Source organism: Cinclus cinclus, chromosome 7 (genome assembly GCF_963662255.1).
Source record: "Cinclus cinclus chromosome 7, bCinCin1.1, whole genome shotgun sequence".
Classification (NCBI taxonomy): Eukaryota; Metazoa; Chordata; class Aves; order Passeriformes; family Cinclidae; genus Cinclus; species Cinclus cinclus.
In genome coordinates, this window is record NC_085052.1 from 33617067 (window position 1) to 33638613 (window position 21547).

The 21547-nt window shown below is 50.1% G+C and overlaps 1 protein-coding gene across 1 annotated transcript in view; it reads left to right on the plus strand.

Annotated features, from left to right (window-relative positions):
• The window catches only part of CDH23 (cadherin related 23), a 167843-nt gene that overhangs the window by 80991 nt on the left and 65305 nt on the right, over nt 1-21547 (plus strand). Inside the window, exons 9-12 of the mRNA XM_062496854.1 lie at nt 345-457; nt 2423-2611; nt 10693-10842; nt 11583-11741. Coding sequence (XP_062352838.1) covers nt 345-457; nt 2423-2611; nt 10693-10842; nt 11583-11741 — 611 coding nt within the window. The remainder of the gene's footprint in view (nt 1-344; nt 458-2422; nt 2612-10692; nt 10843-11582; nt 11742-21547) is intronic.

Consider the following 21547-nt stretch of genomic DNA (forward strand, 5'->3'; position numbering starts at 1 on the left):
TACCCTACAAATGCAGGTGGTCACTCAGAGGGGAGCAGCTGGATTTACTCCTGCTTTCAGCTTTGCTGTTGCAGATTTTAATAACTTTGAAATTCTTCAGCTGCCTCCAGCATTTTGGCTGTGGAAGGAGAACCCCATTTTGAGCCCTAAGCCAGGACAGGTGAGAGGAGGAGAAGAGTGTTACAGCCATGACATTTTAAAGCACATTGGAATGGCATGCCAGGCTCCTAGACCCCTCTGCTTGGAGCTTGTGTCCTCTTCCTTCCGTCCCTGTTGCCTCCAGCACTTTTTGGGAACAGCTGTGCCGGCTGCTTGTGCTCACATTCCTGTTATTTTTTTCTCAGGTAACACCAACAGCATCTTTGCACTGGACTACATCAGCGGAGCCTTAACCCTGAATGGGCCCCTGGACAGGGAAAATCCCTTCTACAGCGCTGGATTCATCCTCACAGTGAAGGTGAGACCTGCCCCAGCCAGGGAGCACATTGACAGAGCAGCATGGAGAGCACACCCTGCCTGGGACACCCCCTTCCAGGCAGCACTGCAAACCTGGCAGGTGTTGTTCTCTTGGGCATGCAGAGCCACGATGTGCTGACCAAGTGAGATGTTAAACACAGCCCCCTTTGGGTCTGGTGGCCCAAAACGTGATTCACTCCATATGAGGGAATTTTTGCTGTCCCCTCTGTGGCCATGTCTGCTGGCAGTGTGCAGATACCCCAGGTTTGCATGTAACACCAGACACACACTCAGGCACCTGAACTGTCCCACTTTTGCCTGTTTTCCCTCTTCGTCCCCACCAAAACCCTGGATAAACATGACATTTTGTCTTGTCAGCAGGCAGTGGTGTAACAGGGCATCATCCTTGCCTAGCCAGCCCAGGAAGGGAGAGATGCTGGAAGTTGCCTTGTCAAGAAAAGGCACTGGAGCGTGGCTTTCCAGCCCCACCAGCCCCACCTGAGAGCAGTTCACTGGCTCTGCTCACAGCCCTGTAATTAAAATCAATACCAAGCTGGGCAGCTGGTTGGAAACACATTTAGAAGTATAGATTCTGCTGGGCTGGGGTGGGGAAAAATCAGCAGCGTAGGAAGGGTCATTGATTGGGAGGGAGGGAGGCAGCTAGCACTCACCTTCTTGTTTTGGCAAGTGTGATGCTTCCTTGGAGTGGGGCAGAGGGACAAGAAATCACCCCTCTAGGTCCCAGACACAGTTCATACCGTGGGGCTCTGTTGTGTGTGAGGAAGAGATCCTCACACATCCCTGGTATCTTGTTCGGGCTTTTGTAGTTTCAAAAATCGAGAGAGGGAGGATTGTCTGGTTTTAATAGGGACAAAAATATCTGTTTAATCTTGGAAAGGTTTGTGAGCCTGAAAACTTGCCTGTTTTTCCTCCCTGCATGACAATGGAGTTCCAGCCACGTTCTGTTGATCTGATAGATTTCCATGTCCTCTCCCCACAAACTTCTCATCCTCCCGCAAATGCCAGCTCTCCGCGTCCCGCATCCCCAGGACCCAAAATGTTCCCTGCTGCTCTCATCCTGGAGCACACAGTGAAAATACAGCTGGATTGCTCCTCGCTGGGATCAGCCTGTTCTGCTGTTGTGTGCAGAAGCAGTGAATAGCAATGAGCCATGTGGGTCGTGATAGCATTGCTTTTCCATGCCCACAGCAAAGCGAGATTATCCAAAGGACAAGAGGAGGGACTCGGCTTGAAAAGGCTGTTTCATGAGTCTTGCTTCTCCGGCATTAAAATCTGCACTCTCTCCTTTTACAAAGAAGAATTAAAGTCCTTCTTGAGACAGAGGTGTGATGTGGATTCATGACTCAGCTTTGTATTTAGGCACATGTTGCCAAACCTATTTTAAGGTCTAAGTCTTCTTTTCCTCTGGCACCCTAGTTTTCCAAGCCTGTGTTTTTCAGCATACTGTGTGGTTCACTGTCAGCTCCCAGTCCCACGTCAGGGAGGGCAGAGGAGAGAGCAGGAGGGCTCTTTGCCCTGTTGAGCCTTCCCTTTTTTTTTTTTTGTGGACTGTCCCCTACATCTCACAAGGGACTTTTTTTCTTTTTGTTTAAATGCTTGTGGTAGGGTAATCTCTTACTTGTTCTTGTGTGACTCTGGATCCTGCAAACCCGTTGCATGACAGAGGAAAGGAAGAGTTTGGCCACAGCCATTCTAAGGGAAATGTTAAGCCTCTGGGAAGGTTTTTGAGAGTGTTGTGAGACCAAAGCATGAGTGATGTGAGAGCTAGGCCAACACCTCTATATGTTAATGGGACAGAGGCAGAGCCAATTGGGCACCCTTCCATGGCAAGAGGAGGAAGAGAAATCTGCAAGAGTCTCTCACCATGCCACGCACACTTTCTTTAGATCCATTCTTTCTGGAGAATAAATGTCTTTTCTCTCTCCCCTGTTTTCTCTCCTTGCAGGGGACAGAGCTGAACGATGACCGCACTCCCTCCAACGCCAGCGTCACCACCACCTTCAACATCCTGGTCATCGACATCAACGACAACGCCCCCGAGTTCAACAGCTCCGAGTACAGCGTGGCCATCCCAGAGCTGGCCCAGGTGGGCTTTGCCCTTCCCCTCTTCATCCAGGTGCAGGACAAGGATGAGGTGAGGTATTCTCTCCCTCCTTTGTGGGGTGGTTTGGTTTTGGGGTGGGCAGGGGAGAGGTCACTGAAGTGCCTGTGATGAAGTGCACGGTGCTGCCCCAACAATCCACTTTTTCAGCTTTTCTGCTGCCATTGCTCTGTTTGCTGTGTACCCCAAGTCCAGTTTCCCTCCCCAGTGTGCAGGCACTAATGCAGTCAGGATTGCGCAGCCCCTGAGAGCCAGAAAATAGGATTTTAGGGAATAGGAAAATAGGTCTGGGAGGCTGATCCCTGCCTGCTTCTGAGGGCTCTTGTCAGGCAGTGCTTTGCCAGTCTGATTTAGCAAAGGAGGAGTTTTCCTTCTGGACTCCCAGGGGGGACCTGCCAGGGACAGGGAAGACAGGAGCCCCAAGCTCTCTATCCTGGGAGAGATGGGTGCTGCTGCTGGCAGGGAGGAGGCAGGAGATGCCCTCAGAGTGGGGAGGACTGGGACACCAGTTCATCACTGCAAACAAGCCAGGAGCACGGGAGGCTCGTTCCTCCCACATGTCAGTGGAGCTCCTATTTGTCACGCACCGATCTGTGCCACGTTTGGGATTGCAGCCTGTTTTTTTCCAGCCTTGGGCTCCCAGCCCTCAATTACTCTGATTATTTGACTTGTGCAGTTCATGTCTGGCTGCTCCTGTGTGCTTGGTCCCCCCTCCCAGCCCCGCCACGCTCCCGGGTGTCTGCTCCAAACTAGTGCTGACACCTCATGGTGAGCTGTCCAAAATCGCTGGGAAAGGCTCTGCCTGCAGGCTCCTGCTGCTCCCGTTCTTCTTCAGGCTGAGCAGGAGATGAGGGGAGAGGATTTCTCGGAATAAATGGCATCACAGAATGGGCTAGGTTGGAAGGGACCTGAAAGATCATCTCATTCCACTCCCCCTGCCACAGGCAGGGACAGCTTCCACTAGGCCAGGTGGCTCAAGAGCATCATCATCCAGCATCGTGTCTAAACATCATCAGAATGTTTTCCTGATGCTTCAAGTAATGGCAAACAAAACGTCTCCCTCCAGCCCCCAAAATCCTGGTGGGTCAGTTAAAATATGCATCTTTTAAGTTGCCTTTTCTGGCTGAGAAGATGGATTTGCTATTCCTCAGCCCTGGGTAGAGTTCACCCAGTCTCATCAAGCCACCCAGAAATCCCTTTTTTTTTTTTTTTTTTTTTTTTTTTGTCTCAAGTGATTATGACACAGAACTAATAACCTACTGGTGACATGGTGTCACCATCCAGGAGTTATGAGTTCAGCCTGAAGAGGTGCAGATGAGCTATTAACCAGATAAAGAGACTGTTTTTTCTTCAAAATGTCAATTGCTAATAAAGAAGATATGGATATGACAGATGCTTAGGGTAGTTTCTGAATAGAGCTGCTGTCGTGCTTGCTGAGAGATGTCAGCAGATCCATTCTTGAAGGGCATTGTAACACTTCTGTTTGTGCCACCAGGATGAAGGATCTGTCATTATTTCTGGTTAAAAGCTCATTTTGCTGGAGTGACTCCCATTCAAGAATTCACTTTTCAGCCTTGCTAATTTTAAAATGGGAGAATAAAAAATAGCCTTGCCTTCCCCATCACACCAGAAAAAAATAGACGCTGTTCTTTTGATGTATTTCTTTAACTTCCTGAGATTTCCCCAAAAGAATTGGCTGAGATTTTTAAAACTGCTGAGAGAGGATCTCTTGTGCTAAGGGAGTCTGAAGGAGTTTTACTGTACACATCTTCAGAGACCATCATATTAACATGGATCGCTTTGACCATGGCATTATTTTCAGATAAGAAGCAGAGGAGAACTGATTCTTGGAATATCTGGAGGGAGGAAAGTTATAAGCAATAGGTTACTTTTTTTTTTTCTGTATTATCCTGTGATGGATCTTCTTTATTTCCTCTCATGGATGTTTGCAGCTGGGTTAACTGTCAAGATAGCACGTTGAGGGGGGGGGGGGGGGGAAAGGGAGAAGATGCCCAGCTTGTGAAAAAGATGTGTATGAGATAGAAGTAGGGCTGCACCTGCAGCAAGCACTGCTTCCCAGAGAAGTATTTGCAGAGCTCTGAAGATCCACCAACTTTCAGTGAAAAAACTACAGAAGGGGTAGCTGCCTGACAGTGATATTTGAGATGCTCAACTATCCCGTGAGAGCTGTGAGGGTTTTCCAAACCATCTGGATTTGAGGTAGCTGAGATGGCAGTGAGGTCTCTCATCTTTCCCTGGATGCAGGGGTGGAGGGGCGTGCTGGCAAGGACCGAGGTCTTCAGGCAGGGATGTGACTGAGGACGTGGCTGACAGAAGCTGTTCTGGCAGCACTGGCTTCATGCTGGAGATGACACAACTCATTTGAGTAAGGGGCAGAGGGAAACAAGAACAGAGTTATTCACATCTCCAGGGAAAACAGAGAGAGAAATAAATGAGAGCAGATGGGTTGAGACACGGGAAATCAAAACCGGAGTCTTTGGGAAGATCTCTTTGCTCAAGTTTGTCTCCTGCCTCCCAACTGATGTCACAAAGTCCTGGGAGAGTCCCTTGGCAGATGGGTTGACTTCCTGAGCCAGGCCACCCAGCCTGGAAAATCCAGGCACTGCTCCTTTAGCCCTGCAGCTTGTTGAGGTCCTGCAGTGAGGGAGCAGCCCACGCCTGAACTTTACCCCGTGCAGGGATGCTGTGGGTCAGGGTGGTTTTGGGGAGAGCCTCCCTGTCTTTGTGCCTTTGTAGAGCTGGGGAAAGGGCTGTCTCATGGGCCTGGCCTTTAACACCCACCGTGTGGGCTGCCAAGGCTGTTAAACAAGGCTTTTCAAAACCAGACCCACGCAAAACCCTTTTTTTAACTGTGGGGTTTTCGTCCTTTCTTTCTTCTGGCGTGTTTTGCACAAAATGAAATAAGGGCTTTTGGAAGGAGTCAGATTAAACGATTCAACAAAGCACTTAAAACTGCTTTTCCCAGGCACACAAGACCACACTTGAAAGCCTGTGCTTGGATTTCCCTCTGTGCTCTAAGTGCCATTCTGCAGCCCAGCTGGCATTAACCTCTCAGACAAGGCTCCCAAGAGAGCGTCTCCAAGGAGAAGCACTTCCTCGGGGTCCAGCCGCTGCAAACTCCCAGCTCTCACCCCCCAAACATACCCATGGTCCTGCAGGCTGGGGCTGTGAGATGGGATGGGGAGCTCCTCAAGAGGGAGGCAACCGTGTTGAGCCCAGGTGGCCCCACACAAGGATTTGGGGTGCAGCCAAAAGGTGTTCAGCCAGGTGTGCTGCTTTTCCTTTCTGCATTCTCCAGGACTTATTGAAAGAGAAATCTTTGCACAGGGTTTTAGATCTGGCCTTCTTGAGCAGCCTGTCTTGTGGAAGGTGTCACTGGCCAGGGTGTGGGGCTGGAATGAGCTGAGCTTTACGATCCCTTCCAACCCAAACCATTCCAGAGTTCTGTGAGCCAAGAAAAAAACGCATTAATTGCTGTGCAGCTGAGTTTTTCTCCCTGCCAGACAGAGAGCAGACCCTTGAACAGCTTTTCCAAGCTGTTCAGGAGTTGTTTATGAAAATCCATTGAAGTTTCCCAGTGTTTAGACTGAGCCTATACTCAACTGGGCACCTCCAGGATGTGGCTGGGTTCTCCTCTCATTCACATTGTGGTGGTTCAGCAGGGGGGAATAAATCCTGCGTGTGAGGCAGAGGATGAAAGCATTGACTTATCTGCTTTTCCAGCAAGGTTTGTTCCCAGGTTGAGAACAAGAGCCCTGAGCTGTGGAACAGGTTGGTGTTAATTCAGAGGGCTCATCTGCTGATTTGAGGGGATGTGGATGTCCTTTTGGGATATGCTGTACCTGGTGGCTCAGTGCAGGATCACAGGGAGAAGGCAAGGAAAAAGAGCAGGGCATCCTTTCCCCATTTCCTGTGGCTCTGAGATCCATGGATGCCTGTTAAGGGTAGCAGCAGGGCATGCCAGGGAAACCAGATCTCCCAAAGTGGCTTCCACATGATTTTCCTCAATGTTGAATGAAGAGGAAGAAAAGGCCAGAAGCTGTCTGAAGCACTACTATCATGGCCTGACATTTTAAAATCATTTGGAAACAATTCTCTAAAATAAGCTTATCGAGGGAGGCAAATGGGAAATTTAAAATAAGGGAAATCTGGGCCATGGGAATGCACTTTCTTTGTTCCACCAGAGACCCCCACCAGGATATCCTGTGTGCCCAGGCAGTGTGTGCAGGTGGCAATATATGATTCATCCAGAGCATATATATATGCATATGACAGGCACAAGCACTATAAATATGATCTACATGGCAAGAAACTGTAAAGGGGGAATTGACGGCACACGAGCATTCTCTCCCAAAAGTGCCAGCTGCCAGTCGGGCTGAATTAGATTTCACAGGGGTTTTTGCAATACATGGAATTCACCAGCAAATTACCCTTAAAGAGGGAAAATCAATCATTTGGAGCAGAGATAAGCTGAAGGCGAGGCAGACTCGGATTGATCCCCGTCTGTGCAGGCGTGTGTGGAATTCAGCAGATAACCTGGGGAGAGCGGGGAAGGAGAAAACTCCTCCAGGAGGGAGGGAGCAGGCAGGGACTGACACTTAGGATGGACAAAAAGATGGGAGAATAGGGCTGTTAGAGTGGGGAGGAGGATCAGAAGGGCTGGGGAGCATTTTGATCCAGGCATCCTGCATTTCTTGCCAGCCCAATGAGCTCCTTAGGGATGCAGGGGACATCACAGTGCCCAGTGAGCTTTTGAAAGGTTGTTGAAAAGGGCTTTTGAAAGGGTTATTGGCACGGGTGGGAGAGAGGTGCTGGGACCCCAAGCTGGCTGGGCACTGGGAGAGAGGCAGGCAACACCCAGAGAGGCTGATCTGAGTTAAATCCTTTGAAATGGGTGCAGGGAAAAAGCCCCTTGTGCCTCGTGTTTTTGGAGGAGGGATTAAGGACCATTTGTGTCTGATTCACCAGAGCCAGGCCTAAGTTATCCAAGCCCTACAAAAAGGCGCTAATTGCTTTCAACTTCTTTCCCCTTCCTTCACCATCCCTCCCGAAATCTCAACTCTCTTCTTTCTTTGTAGAATTCCCAGAATGAGGAATATTAAACGCTCGGTAGCTTGCTGTAGGTAATATCCCAGAAACTGCATAGAAAGTGACTGGGAGGAAAGCTGGATTTGGTGCTTCAGGAAGGCAGGGCTCTCCGTTTTGGAAAAGCAAATTGCACTGAGGGTCCCAAAGGCAGATCTGTACTGAGGCAGCATGGAAAGGACAAAACCAGAGGATTTCCAGGCTGCTTTTCCCAAGTTTAGTTCACTTGGTGCTGAAAATGATTGCAGGGAATCAACCAATCCATGCACCTCAGGGAATGGTGTGGTTGAGAAAGGGTTGTCTGCTTGTCTGGGGATTTGGATTATTTTGATTTTTACTTTGTTTTCTTGTGTAGCCATTCATAAGTGATGCTAAATCTTTGCTGTGACTGCTGGAAGGTGTAATAATTCCTGAAGCATTTCTGGGTGCGCTGAAGGAATTTCAGGGTGAATAAGGAGGGGCCTGAGTGGGAGCATTAGTGATGGATAAAGCCAGTAGGTGATAGTGAGTGAAAAAGCAGCCATAAAAATGATGATCCATCCTCAGTCCCAGCTGATGTGGCTGCCCTAGCCTCCTGATGAGAGAAGGGGTTTCCTGATTCTTGGGGATTCTTGGGGCTTCTTCTTTGTGGTCTTCTTCCTGATCCTTGATTCTGTCACAGGAGTGCAGATTGCAAGTTGGGAGAGCAGATTTTTTGTCTGTGATTCACAGCCAGGTGCAAGAAGGGGGCTCACAAGGGGGCTCACCTGCAGCTTCAGAGCTCTGGAGTGACAGCTGTACCCACCTGCTGGCATCTCACAGCCTCACACCTGAGCTTCTGCCCTTGCCTGCCTGGGTCCTACCCGTGCCCAGGGTTCTTGTCCAAAAAAGTGCTGCATGATGAGACAGGGGTGGCTTTTTTGGGAGCAGGGTGTGGGTGTGAGGTGGATGTGGCAGCGGGGACACGGTGCGGCTCCGACTTCGCGCTCTGAGGAATACGCAATGCCGTAATTATGCCCAACTGCAGCTCAAATTGTCTTTTAGCTGAATCAACACGAAATTCTCATCGGTTGTGGTACTGGCTGAGAGATTTGATTGCTGGGAAGGAGGCAGTGGGCAGCAGCCTTGAGCCCTGAGTGCTGGCATGGGATGAGAGGAGCTGGAAAAAGCATGGCTGCATCCCGGCGTTGGGTGATAGCAAAATTCCCTCCAAAACCTCTTTTTTATGGGTCAATTTGTTTCAGAAGGAGACAGGTTTATTGTGGTAGGGTTGCTGAGCTTTGGCAGGCTGCTCCTTAATTTGTTGCTCTAGAGGAAGGCAGAGGATTCTGTTTGCAGTGGTGGGGAATAACTCGAGCTGTGAGGGAGCTGGGAGGTCAGGGGATGGAGAAGGGAATGAGCACATAAAGGAGGTCACTGAAATCATCCTCATCCTCATCCTGGGCACTGCAAGGAGATGATGGTGCTTGGGTGTGACCGCTGCACACCAGGACCTTTGAGAGCCCAGGGATGCAAATCTTGTTTTTCCTCTTCCCAACCATGTTTCAAATCCATTGTTTGCTCTGGGTGGCAAGAGCATGTAGGAAGGGGTGAGGGAAATGTAAGCAGCTCCCTGTGGCTTCCTCTGGAGTGGGGGGTCCTTGCTGTGAGCCAGGCCCTTCTGCTGGGCAGCTGATAACAATTTGAATATTCAGATTTGCTTTCAGGCATCCGCAGGGGGCTCGCAAGCTCTGGGAACCAGGAGCAAGAAAAGCAGCATGGGGGCCGAGGCAAAAAAATAAATAGCTGAATAAATATATAAATGGCAACTCGCAGCAGCCCTCCCCAGAGGCAGCTGTATCCCCCTTCTCCAGACCTCACGTGGGGAGACTGAGGCACTCGAGGGGTTGCTAATTAGGGATGGTGGGTATCTGGAGCTGATCTCCTTCCCCAGCTAGAAGGGAATTAATCCACCCAGCTCTCTTCCTGCTAATACTCAGATTTCTTTTGATGTCTCAACTTTTATCTCATGCCCCCAACAAACTCACCCTTCTCTGGCTTCCAAGAAAATCCCTCACATCTCACTGCCACAAAAGGTGCTCTTGTGTACTGCAGGGAGAGTGCAGGCCCTGGGAAAGATCCTGAGATCAGGAAATTCCTCAATGAAGTAGCTTTTTGTCACTGGTGGAATTACATTCATTGTAATTCCACATCCTGAGCATAGGGGACAAAGTAGCTTGGGAAGTAATGCTTCCTTCTGCCATTCTCCATATCCCCTGCTCCCTCCCTGTGTCTGGGGTGTCAAGAGCATCCCTCCCTTCCTCATTTGGCACTGGAACAGTTTGTGGAAGGTGCCAGTCTACCCTGAAATGCTCCCACTGCCCACCAGCAGAGCCCTGCTGGGCTCCCGAGGCACTGGGTGCTCTTGTGTGGTTTCGTGGGTGTCCTCAGTGCTTGCTCCTGCTCTGGGGCTCCACTGGGAGATGCTCAACGTGCCCTCAGCTCCATGGATTGCATGGAGGTGTGCAAGAGGAAGGGAAAGGCACAGATTCTGCTCATGTCACCTGCTCTCGGCGGTCACACTTAGGCAACTTTTGCTATTAGTGCCCCTTCGTGCATTTAATTGGTCACTTTTTCTGATAGGAGGGAGGTCATTCAGGGGAAATTGGAAATTCACCTCTGGCAGCTTCTGAGCTTGCTTTCCATGTGCTCTGCTGTGCTCAGAGCAAGGCTCTGAAAGCATCAGGATGTTGGCAGCCCTGCTGCTTGGCTGGCCGGGTCTTGGGAGAGGAGGAGTTTTTCCAGTTCCCAGTTTGAGCTGCCTTACTGGGAAAAGCCTTCTGCAGGGGACAGGCACCCATGCTGTGCCCTCAGCCTGAGGCAGGGAAATCCCAGTGCCTGACACCCTGTGTGGTGTGTGAACCTTCAACCATCAAAGGGATTTTCCTTCTGTGTGCTGCGTGGGGTCGTCTCAGGAATGCATTCCCATTCCTCTCACGTGCACGTGGATTTCGTAAATAAAATGCCGGCCTTGCTCTTTCCCTTCCCAGGGTCCCAACAGCGTTTTTGAGGTTTACCTGGTGGGCAACAATTCCAACCACTTCATCATCTCACCGACCTCCATCCAGGGGAAGGCAGACATCCGTGTCCGCGTGGCCGTGCCGCTGGACTTCGAGACCATTCCTCGCTACGAATTTTCGGTAAGGCTGCACCCCTGGGCTCTGTGGGATAGCCACAGTTTTCAGCATGACCTCAGAGTGACCATTAGACATCTTCCAATCTCTTGCCCAGTACTCAAAGAGGGCCTAGGAGAAAGATGGAACAAACTTTTCAGCAGGGCAAAGTGGGATGATTTTTGGCGGTTGATTTAAATTAGGTGTAAGGAAAGTGTTTTTCCATGGGGGTGGTGAAATACTGGAACAGGACATCCAGAGAGGTGGATATCCCATTGCTGGAAATTCGGGGTCAAGTTGGGTGGGGCTCTGAGCAACTCGGTCTAGTGGAAGATATTTCTGCCCATGGCAGGAGGTTGGACTAGGTGGTCTCTAAAGAATCCTCCCAACCCAAACCATTCTATCATAATCCCCACTATGAAACAGTGGAGCACTACAAAGCAGCCAAAACACCAGAAATTATAATAAAGAAGGAGGTGGGAAAGAGACCGGCTTTACACTTTCTCTTTCCAACAAAGGCTCAGCTGCAAGAGCTTAAGCAGAGCAGGGCCATAAAAGCTTTATAGAGCATAAAACTTTGTTTTAAGAGCACCTATCAGGAGCCAAAACCCTCCCCATCCTCCTGCTCCAGCTCTGTCAGTGGTTTGCCTTCAGCTGGCTCAACTGGTGAGGGAGCTGAGGAGAGCTTCGTTAATTCCACTAAAGAAGGATAGGTAACTCTCCCAAACTTCCCAGCATCTCCAACTTTGCCTTGTGGTTTTGCCCAGCTCTTCGCAAACGAGAGCGTTCCAGACCACGTCGGCTTCGCGCGGGTGAAAATCAACCTCATCAACGAGAACGACAACCGGCCCGTGTTCAGCAAGGTGCTCTACAATGTCAGCCTCCTCGAGAACACCACCGTGGGCACCACTGTCCTCCAGGTCCACGTGAGTAGGAGCATCCCAGCTCCCTTTGCCCCCTCCTTGGCACATGTGGTGGCTCTGTGGTGTCCCTCGCCCCGGGCGAGCCTGGGAAGGAAGCATTAGGGGATGCTGGTGGCAGGGTGTAGGCTTCTCATGGGCTTTTGGAGCAGATGTGGTGACCTTTCCTGTTCTCTGGAAGATGTCTGCGTGTTTCCTGCCACACCAAGAATTCAAAGAGAGTCCTGCACTTCATTTCATCTTCTGATCCCAGTGGTCACCAGGTGCCCCTGGTGTGGCTTTTCTCACTGCCCTCTTTGGAAGCATCATCTTCCTCAACCAAACCTTCACCATTAAAAGGGCGAAGGGTGGAAAAGGAGAGGAGTGGCTCTGTTTAGCAGAGCGTGGGATTACACAGCTGGCAGCAGAACAGAGGCAGGCAGAGCTGGTGGTGAGAGCAGAGGGCATTTCCATAGGGCTCCTTCCCTCTTCTGTGGGTTGGTTGGAAAGTTCATGGAGAAGACACATTTCCTGGTGCATGAGAGCGATGTCAGTGCCAGTGTGGGGCACAGCAAGAACCACAACAAAACCCTGTGCTGAAATACCATTGGAAAAAGGCATCAAAACTCCTCTGAGATGGGGAATATCACAGCAGGGAGCACCAAAGCCCCTGCTACACTTTGGGTGTGTTACTGCCACTACCGTTAATCATGAATGGGTTTGCTTGGCTCCCTCTCCAGTGAATTTGTTCCAGCTGCCCTCCAGCCCCCTCCTTGTCCCCATGCTCTCCCAAGGCACAGCCCATCCGTGCAGGAATGCCCACTCAGAGGATGAAAGCTCGGACAAAAGAGTTGGGTGTATGTGCCTGTGTGTAAGTGTGTTTACTTTACAAACAGATGGTGTGAAACTGTATAGAGCCCCCGAGCTGTTCCCATCTGACAGTTATTAATATTTCAAGCAGATGTTTAGCCAGTCAGGCCGTCAGACACTAAACAATGAGATTGTTACTGCGTCTCCTCTTCCCCCAACTTCCAGCTATGCCAACATTTCAGAGCGAGCACAAAATGCCAGGAGTTGAATCTTCTATGATAAATCAGAATGGATGCAATTAGCGCTGAAATCCAAATTGCCCTCCCAGCTGATCCCAAACTTTTAACAACCCTCATAAAGTACCAGCTCCTCCTGCTGTGGCTACTTGCCTTTGAGCTGCAGCCCTCTGGTCGCTGCCTGTCTGCACCACATCTCTACACCTGTCCCACGTACTGCACAAAAAGCCTGCTTTCCTCGCTAATAAATTCCTCCTCTCCTTTTCTTCCTTCTTTTCCGCTTGCTCGAGAATATTCCTGGGTATTCACGTGTAAGGATGGGGTTTTGGAGAAAGCCTGGCCAGCTATGTGGCATTCCCACTTCTTTGGTGGCTGCTGGATGACATCCCCATGAAAAGGGACTTTTTTTGGCTCCCTAGTTTTTGTTCTCCTTTGTGCAAATAAGTGCAGGCTTGGAGAGATAGTGGGGTTCAGGGTGCTAAGGGTAAATCAGGTGGCTTGTGGGGTCAAGAAAATTGAACAGGGATGAACAGGAGAGTGTGTGGCCTGGGTAAGTGGTTGCTGAAGGGTGGCAGGAGGCTTTGTGCCAGCTGCTGCTAGAGATGGCCAGGTACAGCTGGCAGGACAGAGCAGTGCCTGCAGCACCTTCCTGCCAGGGAGAAAAGCAGCTAAAACCACGGGATCTGAGGCAAGAGGAGGTCACTGATCTTCTGCCCAGCCCAGCGTTCTGGGGAAGGAGGACAAGTTGCTCCCAGCAGCCGAAAAGCCCCTGGGCTGTTTGCCCATCTTCCAGTGAGTGCATCCTGGCTATCCCACCTTGGCTGTGGCTGATGGGCTGTGTGTGGGCAAGGGCAAAGACTCTCCTCAATGCCACTCTCTCCTCAACATGGCCAGCTGAAAGGGAAAGGCAAAACGAAGGAGCAAGTAGACTTCATTTGCAGTGACAAATGGCCATTTGTTTCTGCAGCCTTTTAGCTGCTAATGTCAGTGACAGCAGAGAAACATTGCCTGTTACACATATAAATCAACTGTAAAACAACCCCAAGTGCAGGCAGTCAGAGCTGCTGCCTGCTCTCTGCTCCCTGCCTCTTTCCCTTTGCCCAGAGACGAGTGGGCTCAGATCCATGGATTCCTGATCAAACCTCAGCCGCTTCCCTGGCACAGCTCAACCTTGTCCACCCTCTAAGATTTTGTTTGCTCTCTGCTTAGCATTCCATCCATCTTCCTGTCCTTCCATCCATCTGTTTTATTTTGTCCCTGAAAGGCATTTATTTTTTAGACTCAAGTGGTCATTTGCTTGCACATGACTATCTGGAGAGTCCAAGCTCCATGAGAACAGCTCCTGCCCTGTACAGGGAGCTCACAATGTGCCCAAAGGCAGCCTCCTCTCCTGCCTGCATGCTCTTGGAGCATGAGGACAAGCTGAGGGAGCTGGGAAAGGAGCTCAGCCTGGAGAAAAGGAGGCTCAGGGAGGACCTTCTGGCTCTGCACAACTCCCTGTGGAGGGGACAGCCAGGGGGTCGGGCTCTGCTTCCAGTTAACCAGTGACAGGACAAGGGGAAACAGCCCTGAGTTGCACCAGGAGAGGTTTACATTGGATATTAGGAGAAGTTTCTGCAGTGAAGAGGGTGGTCAGGCATTGGAACAGGCTGCCCAAGCAAGTGGTGAGTCCACCATCCTTGGAAGTGTTCAAAAAACACATAAATATGGTGGGTGCGTGGTGAGCTTGACAGTTCATGGTTGGACTCGATGATCTCAGAGGCCATTTCAAGCCTTAATGATTCTGTGACTGGTTACAGAATGTGATGAGCCCCCTAGGCCAGAGATTCCTGGTTTTGCAGAGACCAGTGTGAAGGGCTCCTGACTCCAGCCAAAGCTTCCAGGTCACATAAATCATGGCTATTTGGAGCTACATGTCCATTGCACGTCTGGGACAACTGAAGGACAAGCAGCCTGTCCAGGGCTCTGCTGTTGTTAGAGGCCTCTCTCAATGCAAACTTCATTTTTTCCCTGCCCCAGACCCTGCTGTGCCAGGAAAATGCAGGCTGGAAATTCTTGGAAGTCCCACACAGCAGCAAACACCCTCTGTGAAGCAGGAGCAAAGCAGAGAGGTGAGCAGAGCTTGTCCTGAAGAGATGGGCCAGTTCTGCCCCAGCTACCAGCAGATATTGAAATACTATTTTCTTTTTTCTTTTTTTTTCTGAAACAACTGGCCATGAAGCTTTTAATAACATAACAGAAAAGGTCAGAGAGAGAATTTCACACTTCTTGAGCAAGCAGGCAGCCAGTATAACTTCATGCCTTCCAGGAACAAGGCAGTGAGAACATACACTGCACCCCAAATTAACTGGGGCTCTGACACCCCCACCAGGTCCTGCCTGCCTGGTGGCCAGTGGCTTTTGATGGGTGCTGGCTTTCCTAATAGGAGCAGACTGGAAGGCTGGACCATGGAGAGGTGTGGTGAGGCGTGATGCATGCTCTGGCTGGGGGCAGAGGATATGGGGCTCTGGGGAAGGATCATGCTGAGGGCATGAATGGCTGTGTCCAGCTGGAGCCATGATCAGAGTCATAGAATGCTTTAGGGACCTTAAAGGTCATCTAATTCCAGCTCCACTGCTGTGGGCTTGGACACCTTCTGCTAATCCTTAGTTCCTCGAGTCCAGAGGCAGGAGAAGCCTGATGCTCTCCATCCTGCTCCAGGCTGCCTCATTGCCAGCAGCTGGGAGTAGTGCCCCTGCTTCACAAGCCCTCCTTTGGCACCTCAGCTATGACAGGAGAAGAAAGGGAAGTCTGAGGCCTCCACGCCCAGTGGCTTAGAAGGGGATTGACTGTGGTTTGACATCAGACATAGTTGCCCAGCTCTCTGGTCCTTCCTCTTCCAGGTGTGGAGGGTTTGGAAGCAGTCCCCTAGGCTCCTTCTGGTGGGGCTCCTCTGAGGAACTCTTCTGCAACCTGGCCAGGGGGAGAGCAAGAGGGAGCTTTCAGCTGGAAATTTTTTTTGGGTGGAAGAGGCTACATAAAAGTAGCCTTGCTTCTGAGGTCAACTGTAATGGGTTAACTGCACCTCCTAATTAGTGGCTTGTCTTCATTTTCTTCTGCCTTCACTCAGAGTCAGGATTAAAAACATGAAGGAGATGAATTTCCTCATGTTCATTAAATCTTACCTAAAGTACAGAGCGTTCTGCAACACTCCTAGGTACCAGCTAAAAGTGAGCAAAATGTACCTGAATCTAGCTAGTTACAAGGTCTTTTAAAGCCAAACAGTCCAATAAAGAGCTAACACCTATATTATTTATACTTTTGACCCAATAACCAAACACCCATGACCCTCAGTACAGCACTAACTATCCAACCAAAAACTACTACCTGAAACTAGAAAGAGGGAGGGAGGAAGGAGACAGAAAGAGAGAATGCCAAAGAACGTCCCTCTTGTCCCATACCTATTACTATATTCTAGAAGTCCCAAATTCCAAATCCCTCACCATGTGAAATTACACACTTCTATTCTAACTACACACCAGTGATTCTAACTCCATCACTCAAATTTGGAAGCCTTCTCCAAGGCCTCAAGTCAAGAGCAGTGTTCTCCTGGGCATCAGTGTCAGAAAGCACAGAAAGCTCAAAACTCCCAGGTTTCTGGGTTCCAACAGCCTCCAGTGAGCTCCCTCCAGCAGGGAGGAGAGGGGGCAGTTCAGCCCAGCATCCCCTCCTATCCCTTGGCTGGGAAGCTCAGGAAAGGTGTGAGCCTGTGTTCACCCTGCCCCTCCAAACCTGCCTTTGGACACTGCTGCTCTGCCAGCAGCTGCCAGAGCCCTCCAAAAGCTGTGTTCCTGTTGCTGATGTGTTTGCTAGACCTGGAGCATGAGAAAGGGGCTGAGGACGACCCGGCAGGAGGTGGGAATTAAGATCTCCTTAAGCTCCTCGTACTCTACAGATCTGCACAGCAAAGTCCTCCTGAAAAGCTCCGATAACCAAAATCATTAAAACCCGAACAAACCAAGAGTAACTTGTTTTTAACACAACAATGCATTTGATTTGCCTTGAAGTGTCTGGAGAAAAATGGTTCTCCAGGGAAGTGTGGAAAGTAATCCTAGCTCCGTGATCCCTCCTCTGCGCTTTATTTGCCCCGGTCTGGCTTGGCTGCACAGGCTGGGATCAGTGGCTGTGGGCTCCATCCACTGGCTGGCAAGCAGCAGCGAGCTGGGGCCATGCTGCCAGCCCCCTTCCTGCTCTCCCATCCTGGAAAATGCCTGGGATGAAGACAGAGAGGCATAGAGGGGCTTGCAGGGAATGAATTGCCCACTTGCCCTCCTTCAAGCCCCACACAAGCATCTCCCAGCATTAGCCCCTGCTTTTCCTGATCCTCTCCTGCCAGCTCTTCCTGACTCCAGCCAGGTCAGCCATGGATCAGATAGATGAGCCGTGCTTTGGAAACAACATCAGCACCTCTCTGGGATGGTTTTTGCAGCTATTTGTCCCAAATCCTGGCTGAGTGAATGATTCCTTCTCTGTGGGATACCCTCTTCCCAAATCCCTGTGAGGTTAGGTGTTCTGCCCTGCCTTGGTGTCCTGAAACACCTCTGGTCTGGGGTGGGGCTGGGTTTCTCCTGGCTACAGCCACCCTCAAGAAGTCTCAAATGGGTGTGGAGACTTTTCAGACCTTTGAATACACACACAAACACACACACACACACAAATACTTTTGGGGAAGCTGCTGGTGGGCTTTTCAGAGCTGTCTTTTGGAGACCCTCAGAAACAGTGCAAGCATCTCCAGCAGACCTCAGATTATAAACTGTGGTGCCCGATTCAACCAGCAGGCATCGATTTCAGTGCAGGAATGAATCTCTGTCTCTTGTGGTATGTGGCAAGGCAGGTAAAATAAGCATCATGTTCCCTCAGGGCTTGATAACCTGAATTTCTTAGGCAGTCTTGTGTGTAAAAAGACCCACTACTTTCCCTGGTTTTTAATGCAACTTGGATTAAAATTTTCAGATTGTTTGACAGAGGTGATGTCTCCCTGTGTTTTTGGCATATGCATTAGCCTGTGTATTCTCATGTACTCATCAGGTATATTCAATATATATAAATATACACACATATGGTTTCACATTCCTGAGCAGTTGCTTTCTCCTACCCTCCATGGGTTGTTCCTTCCCTGAACACCATCCCCAGCACATCCATCCATTCACCTGGATTTTCATCTTCCCCCTCCCTGCCACTGCACTTCCTCGGGAGAAGCCTTGTTAGTAAGAACCTAATGAAGTAAATGTGCTAATTAACCTTCCATTACTCTCCTCATTAAATCAACCTTTAATTTGGTTGGCAGAGTTCCTCTCCTTTACCACCCAGCTGTCAGTTTTCTTCTGCTGCTTCGATCTCTCTTTGGCCTCGTGTCGGGGATGGGAAAATCAATCCCGGCCTGATTTTCTTTCCCCTTCTTTCCAGCCAGCTGTAAACGCCAGTCAACAAGAAAGTAATAATGTACTTTACCCACCCTGGCAAGGAGAGTTGCAGACATCAATAAACAGCTATTTAGGATGCAAATCACTTTCCCAATCAGCCATCAGCCTTTGAGTTTGGCAGGGATGGTGCCGTGGTCTGTGGGCTCCCACATCCCATCACCCTGCTTTTGCAGCCATACCAGAGCAACTCTGGGGTGTCCAGAGAGTCGCATCCCTCTGGGTTTGTCCAAGTCCTGATATGGGTGGAATGAGGTTTTCAAAGCCTTCGGGGGTTCTGTTTCCCTTCAGAACTTACCCCACCCTGCCTCCTTCATCCCTTTGGCCATGGGCACTCTCTGTCCCCCAAAATCTGTGGAATTGTTTCTCAGTGATCTCCAAAGCTTTTCTTTCCCCTTTTTCTTGGAGAGCAAATGAATGCAGGTGGGCAGAAGCAGTAGTGAAGGCTGCAGCTCTGAGGAGATGGTGAGTGAGGGGCTCACCTCGAGCTGTGTTGCTCTCTCACATGGTGATGGTGACTTGTGGACCAGCCTCAAGGGAAAACCTATACTGCTCCTGATTTTGGGAAGGTTGTGTGGAATAAGGACACAGCCATTGAAGGCAGGGAGTGAGGTGGGGAAATGCCTTGTAAATTAGTGGATGGATGAAAAGGCATCTAGGGAACTTCCATGGGGAATCAGTGTGGGATAAACCATTCCCTGTCCTTTCCATCCTCTACTTTCTCACATGGGCTGTGGAAGTACGGGATGGGGAAACAGTGGGAAGACTCCCAGGCCAGCCTCCTCCTTTCCTTCTGCTTTATGTGAGTGGAAAATGTCTTGGAAAGTCCTTGCTGCAGAGGAGGAATGGACAGGGTGGTGGTAGCTGGGGACTGCCAGCCAAATGTCTGGGGCAAGCTGGGTGCTGCAGAGAGCATCTGAGACATCAGACATGCAGAGAGGATCTAAGAAAGCAGGAAGGCATTCAGAGGGCACTGATGGGAATATGAAAGCATGGCTCAGCAGCAGCTGGTGGAGGCTGGAGAACTCTCAGCTAGACGTTTCTGATGTCCTCCAAGCCTGGGCTTTGTCCCTTCTTCCAGCCTTTCTCCCCTCCTGTGACCAACACAGCTCTCCCTCCCTGTCAGCATCTTAATTGATCTTGTTGTTCTCAATCCCCCCTCCTCAGTGCTCCATCTCCAGCTGTGCTTAAACAGAACAAAATCTCTCCAATTTCCCGGCCGCTTAAAAGAAAATTGAATCCTTTATCTGCAAGAGGAGAGGAAAACTGCAAGCACACATAACAGTAAAGAGTTAAATAATCAAAGCAGATGATTCCAAATTGCCTGGAAAGTTAAACATGAATGGCTTGGCTTCTTCCTGCGTGCTCCTTGTGTTTTTACAAGTGTAAAAATATGCCTGCACTCCTTGTTCCCGCTAAATATTCTTATCAAGCCAGCTCTGTAAATAAAGGGAAAGGGAGGAGGGAGTTACCAGGTGTGATTGACAGATCTGAAGTCCCCATCTTTCTGTCAGGGCCCGGTGCTCTTTGGCTGTGTTTATCTCTTTAATCTAAATACCAATCCGTGAGACTGAAATGGGGTGGAATAGGAATCATGACAGCCTGAGCACTGAGGGAAGAGAGAGGGAGAGACACTTATTGCAGCCGCTCCGTGTCCTGATGGAGCTGTCAGGAAAAATGCACAGCAAGAGCACAGAGGTGGGAAAACAACAAAATCACAGCGTGGCCCCTTCCCCGTGCCCAAAACAATAATAATAATAAAAAAAAAAAACAACAAAAATATTCAGCCTGTGAGAGGGGAAATAAAATCAGGGAGCAAATGCAGCACTGCTCCTGTCCAAATTGCATTCTGCAAAGCACAAGCCAGGCAGCAGAATTCCCTCCCACTCTTCCCAGTAGGAGATGGGGTTGGGTGGTTTTCCTGTGCTGTTGGTTCTGCCTGGTGATTTAGGATGTGACTGGGAGTTGAAGGGAGAATTTTTCCCAAGGTGATGCTCTTTGCCATGTGAACACCCTGGCCTCACACCTCCTTCTCAGCAGTCCCTCTAGGGCCATCACTGTCTTCACCTTAATACATCCTCTCCCAGACTCCTCATGATTTTACACCCACAGAGCTCCTACAGGGCCAACACTCCTGGGATTTTAATCTGTTTTCAAAGCTGCCCTCAGCCCCCACGCCTCTCCCAAAGCATCCAAGGCTGTGTTTCCTCCAGCAAAAGGCTCCAATGGCAATCATCACCCAGGGTGTGCTGTCCTCTGAGTGAAGCTGTGACAAGGACAATGCCACCCCTGGAGAGAGGACCTTGAGCTGGCCCTGGTGCTGCTGACAGGCTGGGGCTGGTGTGTGAAGAGGAGGGTAATTTACCCGAGCTGGGCGTTTGGGAGCCCTCAGGTGTGCGAGTCAGCTGGGTTTTGCCATTCCCTTTCTCCAGTCAGCTGGGTTTTGCCATTCCCTTTCTCCAGGCTGGGATGCAACATGTTCATGTGGCAAGGACCTGGTCAACCCATCCCTCCTCCTTTGTTTTTGTCCCCCTTCTGCCTGCTGGGCCTCCCACCTGGGTGAAGTGCAGTTGCAGATGGTGGGCGGCGTGATCGGCTTCCCAGAACTTTAGCAAGCGCTTTAGTGATTGTTGAGAATTTATATTTCTTCCACCAGACTTTGACCTTAATTTCTTCCATTTTGCTGGGCTGTAAAATTCATTAGGGACCCAACAGCGAGGTGATTTAGATGTCAAGCCGGGCAGTTGTGGGGTTATTTAATCGCTGAGATGTGCCACTTGCCATTTAGGTGGACAACGGGAGAATATGAAATCAATGCGGTTCATTAGTGGAGGACTTGCACCCAGCTCCAGTAAAAACAGTGGGCATTTAAATGGTCTTGGGTGCCACCAGTGAAAACCCACGCTGGAAAAGCCTGTTCATCTCACTTTTGGGTCATCTCCTGTCACCTGGTGTTTTAAAGCCCAGCCATTCCAGCAGCCTGGCTAAGGTAAATCACTGCCCGCTAAATCACCGCTGCCCAGGCAAGTGTTAACCTTGCCTGTGTGGAGCTGATGTTGCAGGGGCTGCTGTTATAAAACACAATCAGGAAGGCTCTTGTTTTCCCTGGTGGCTGGCAGAAGAGGTGGGGGAAAGCTCTGCCATTCCCAGGGGGGTTGATTGACTATTTTTTCCCCCCTGGCCAGGTTCAGCGCAGCCCTCTGGGGTCATTAGTGCCGATTGAGCTCCCTGGCTCTGGGCAGGGTTTGGAGCTGCTGGGGAAGCTGTGGCAGCAGCATTACCTTGATTCCCCACTCCCTCTTTCTCAGCTAATCACTGGAGCCACTGG